This window comes from Coffea eugenioides, chromosome 1 (genome assembly GCF_003713205.1).
Source record: "Coffea eugenioides isolate CCC68of chromosome 1, Ceug_1.0, whole genome shotgun sequence".
In the NCBI taxonomy this organism is placed as follows: Eukaryota; Viridiplantae; Streptophyta; class Magnoliopsida; order Gentianales; family Rubiaceae; genus Coffea; species Coffea eugenioides.
This window is the reverse complement of record NC_040035.1, coordinates 37,568,154-37,572,417: the sequence shown is the minus strand read 5'-3', so window position 1 is coordinate 37,572,417 and position 4,264 is coordinate 37,568,154. Positions and strand designations below refer to the sequence as shown.

Below are 4,264 nucleotides of genomic sequence, written 5' to 3'. Positions count from 1 at the left end.
ATAATAAAATTCGAGTTGACTCGGGATGACTCGGAGTGATTCGTTGTGACTTGATAGTTTCAACCATTCACGGTGACGTCTCGGCGAGTCAAGTATCTCGAAATCGTATCGTTCCGGTATCGTATCGGGAGGGCCCGAGACGGTGACGACTCGGCCGAGTCCGAGTCTTTGAACCATGGTTGTACAGGACCTTCAACAACCTTTTGTTGGAAGTTGTAAAAATGGAGTTCTGAAGCATTTAAGCCTAAGGTTCTTGTGAGGAGAAATTGGAAGCTGGCTAGCTGTTTTAATCTGTTTGATGGAAAACTAAGGACAAGTAGACTTGGTCTTCAGAAAACATATATAAAATGCCTGTGAACCTATTAATCAGAGTTGCTGAGTACATGAAAGAGTATATTATCCTTCTTATCATCAATTACAACTTTCACTCTCATCGCAAAACTTACAGAATAAAAAGTTACAGCTGCAAACAAATGACTAGCAAATAATGCTATTCTGCACAATTTTGTGTAGCACATAATGCAAATAATCCTAAATGAGAAGAGGACAAGAAAGGGGAAAATATCTATAGCCTTGATCGATGAATGAATGCAATCGCAGCTCAATCCTGCTGAGTGTACTGGAAGTAGAAATTCATGCCCAATTTAATTTTCAGCAGCAACTGCAGATGTTCCTTTCACAGCCTTGCTTTGTGTTTCTTCATCATTTGCATCTGTCTTGTACTTGTACCATGAAGCCCAAAAGAGATAGTTAAAAAAATTGAGCAAACTTAGGATGGCTAAGAACCAGTAGAAAAGCTCCAACTTATTGTGGTTCAAATCTGGTGCCTCTAACCATCCTCGTTTGCTTGGAGTGACCTTCTTGGTTACAGCATTCACGAGGTTGACAAAGGCAGTACTTAAGAAGTATCCAAAAGAGAGTGATAAAAGTGCAAAAGAAGTGGAGAGAGATCTCATCCACTTGGGAGCTTCTCTGTAGAAGAACTCTATAAGTCCTATCACTGTAAACATGTCCGCAACGCCAAAGACTCCATATTGGAAAGAAAGCCAGAAAAGACTTATAGGATGTAATGGATCCTCTAGTGCTTTATGTCTTCTTTTGACCTCAACAACTCCGGCTATACTCATTGAGATGACAGAGAGTACAAGACCGATGCCTACGCGCTGAAGCTGAGTGATACCTGTTGGATGACCAGTGATTTTTCGAGCTAGTGGGACAAAGAAAAACTCGTAGATTGGTAACAGAATAGACATGAAAATCAGGGGAATCACTGGAATTGAAGCTGATGGAATCTTGAAAGATCCTAAATGTGTATTCATGATGTATCCTTGAAGAACTGAATATGTCTGCATCTGTGCCATGCATGTATTCATTATAATGGTGCTAGCAATTATTGGGAGCATCCTGATGAGTATCTTGACTTCTTCTACTTGTGTTACCGTGCAGACTGTCCATGGCACCGGATCCATCCCTCGTCGAACACTGGCAGCTTTGTCTAGCAATCTGTTTAAAAATTGAGATTATTTGAAAATTTTAGTGTAAGAGAAGCTAATTTTATATATTATTCTAATACAACTGTAATAAACTCCTAGTTTCTTGCTTCTTTTTCATGTTTCAGTCTTTAATTGTTTGACTACCTGAATTGGCTAGTATGCGAGATTGCATCGTTATCTTCAATCTCATATAATTCATTGGCATCTTGTGGCAGGGGTACATTTCTGTTTCTAATTGCAGCGACAATAACCTGAAAACACAAATTGATAACGGATAAGAATATGTGGAACAAAATGGAAATTTCAAGCACATAAATGAGATAAAAGAGATAAAAAGTACCTGAGATATCTTAACCAGAGGGCTGGCGCCTTGTGCTTGGATGCGGTAGAAAGGTTTTCCAAGTGCAAGAATTACCACTCCTATAGAAGTTGCGATTAGAGATATCAAAAATCCCCAGTGCCAACCTCTGTTCATAGCTATCCAAACCACAATAGTAACTCCTATTATGGATCCAACGGTTATACTGAACTGGTAGGAGTTGAAAAAACTTGCAAGTGCCTTTGCTTCCTTTGGATCTTTCTGATCAAATTGGTCAGCACCAAGTGCTGCAACCGATCCTTTAACTCCACCAGCACCTAGTGCCAAAAGGAATATGGTGCAGTAGAACATGACAGCTTCACTGCCTTTGACACAGCTTGATTTGCCACAGGGGTCAGGCTGCAACTTATGTGACTTTGCTTGGATGTAAAGCAAGAGCAGTCCCTGTAGTGAAAACATGGATTAGTGAGGAGGAAACGAAGAGGGATGTAAGTACTAGAAATGCTAGAATTCATTATGTTCAACTCCATTACCAGAACTTCCAAGATGCTAAACAATACGCATGTGTAGAGTCTGTTCAAGTAAGTATCTGATATTAAACCTCCCAAGATTGTGAGCAAGAAAGTTGATCCCAGGAAAATTGTGAGGGTATTTGCAGAAGTGGACAGATCAAATTGCATCACCAAGTGAAAGTAGAGAACCAATGATGACATATTCGCCACGAATCCAATGTTCTCCAGAGTCGTCAAAACTAACAGAAACAAAAATCACTTCCATCACTAAATTTGAAGTTTGAACCCGATGAAAGCAGTGGCTCAGAGCCAGGAAATAAGAGTTGGGGAAGGAGGATAGTGGGGAGGTGTTTTCCATTGCCTGTGTATCTCCCAGTGATTTTAAACCATGAAGATATATGCATATGTAAACACTCACCTAATACAAACATGCATGCCTTGAATCCACCCTTTTCCTTACTCAATGGGTATGAACTAATTGGAGATTCACCATTCTCTACATCCTGCATGAATAACCAAAAAATTTGATGTTATGGAGAGATATTTCACTAAGAAAGCAAGAGATGGTTGTGTATTTTTATTTCAATTCTCAGCATTATACCATTTTTCCAGTGATGAAGTGCAATCCAACTTGATTCTGAAGCTGATGAGTTCAAATGCTTGATGAGTAATCACTATGGATGGGAATGTCTATTTATAGTTTTATACAGGAAGCAGCGTCAGATTTTCGAAGTTCATACGGTGGCTCAGTCTTGGATTCTATGTTCCTTTGACTTTCCTATCACAATCTTGCTTCCTTTATTTATTGTTTGTTCAATTTACCTAGACAATAACAGACACACTTATATATTCTTTAAATCCATCTGGGCCACAAAAAATACAAAATAAATTGGTTTGTATTTGTTAAAAGCAACTAGGATCATAAGAAATTATATCTCTTTCATTCAAAGTTCAGGGGATTTATTTGGTGCTATATTGTATAAAGTTTGGCAACTTTAGCTAATATTATTTAATTACTGTTGAATATGAATACTCTGAGAGTAAGAAGTGTTAGATTATTAACATTAGTGGTCCAGAAGGGACAGAAGTACTGAGGAACTATTTATTCACTTCCTGACCCAAAATTTTCTTTTGAGATATTGCTATTAGCACAAGGAAATTAGTTGAATTATCACAGAAATTGACTGGATACTTAATTATCTCACTATTAGTATATATCCTTCTTGTTATTTCTTTGGGTCAACTAAGGCCTAGTTTCTTAGGAAGACAACAAGAAACAAGATTCCTGTGTTTGAATTTTTCAGTTTTGTGCTACTAAGAACCATTAATAGCCGTCAGTTTAGGGCTTTCACATTATGATCCTTTGTCAAAAATTTTGGACTTGTTCTCCTTTTCTTGATGAATCCATTTTGTGCATGGAAGAAAAGGAAAACGAAGGGCTATAAATTCTAGACTTGTGAAGAAGACTTGACCATGTCTTTTGTTGCTTTCATTTATGCTGCATTGTAATGAGTTGACTTTTCCTTGCGTAATGAGTGTTATAGACTTGGTGAAGATGTGGTTTTTATGAAACTTGTACACAGGTTTGACGATAATAATTTATTCAAAAAAGTTGCACAATATATTTTTTTTCAATTTTTTATTGACAACGGAGATATGGTATTGATACTTTGATATTTGTTGATGATAATTTCCTTAACTTTTTAATCATATCCAAAGAGAAAATTTTCGCCATCTTTTGACCCTATTACAACATGATAGCACTTTAGTGATTGTAAGTGTGATTAGAAGTTAAGATATTTTAAAATATTTTCACATGATTTAAAATATAGAAAGATATACCATTAAAAAATGTGAAAAGTGTCAATTCAATTCCCTTAAAAAATGCAATACTAGTCATCTATAATTTCCTAATTCTGTAACTGTAAAAAGTCTTTTTG

At 36.8% G+C, this 4,264-nt stretch overlaps 1 protein-coding gene across 1 annotated transcript; it reads right to left on the bottom strand.

The window, feature by feature from the left end:
- Positions 1-354: 354 nt before the first annotated feature.
- LOC113780490 (protein NRT1/ PTR FAMILY 4.5-like) lies at positions 355-2,965 on the bottom strand. The gene is made up of 6 exons (XM_027326290.1): positions 2,926-2,965; positions 2,743-2,827; positions 2,346-2,563; positions 1,834-2,256; positions 1,638-1,744; positions 355-1,503 (listed from the first exon to the last, which is right to left on the bottom strand). Exons 1-6 carry the CDS (start codon positions 2,926-2,928, stop codon positions 645-647), a joined length of 1,695 nt encoding a protein of 564 aa, XP_027182091.1. The 5' UTR covers positions 2,929-2,965; the 3' UTR covers positions 355-644.
- Positions 2,966-4,264: the final 1,299 nt, after the last annotated feature.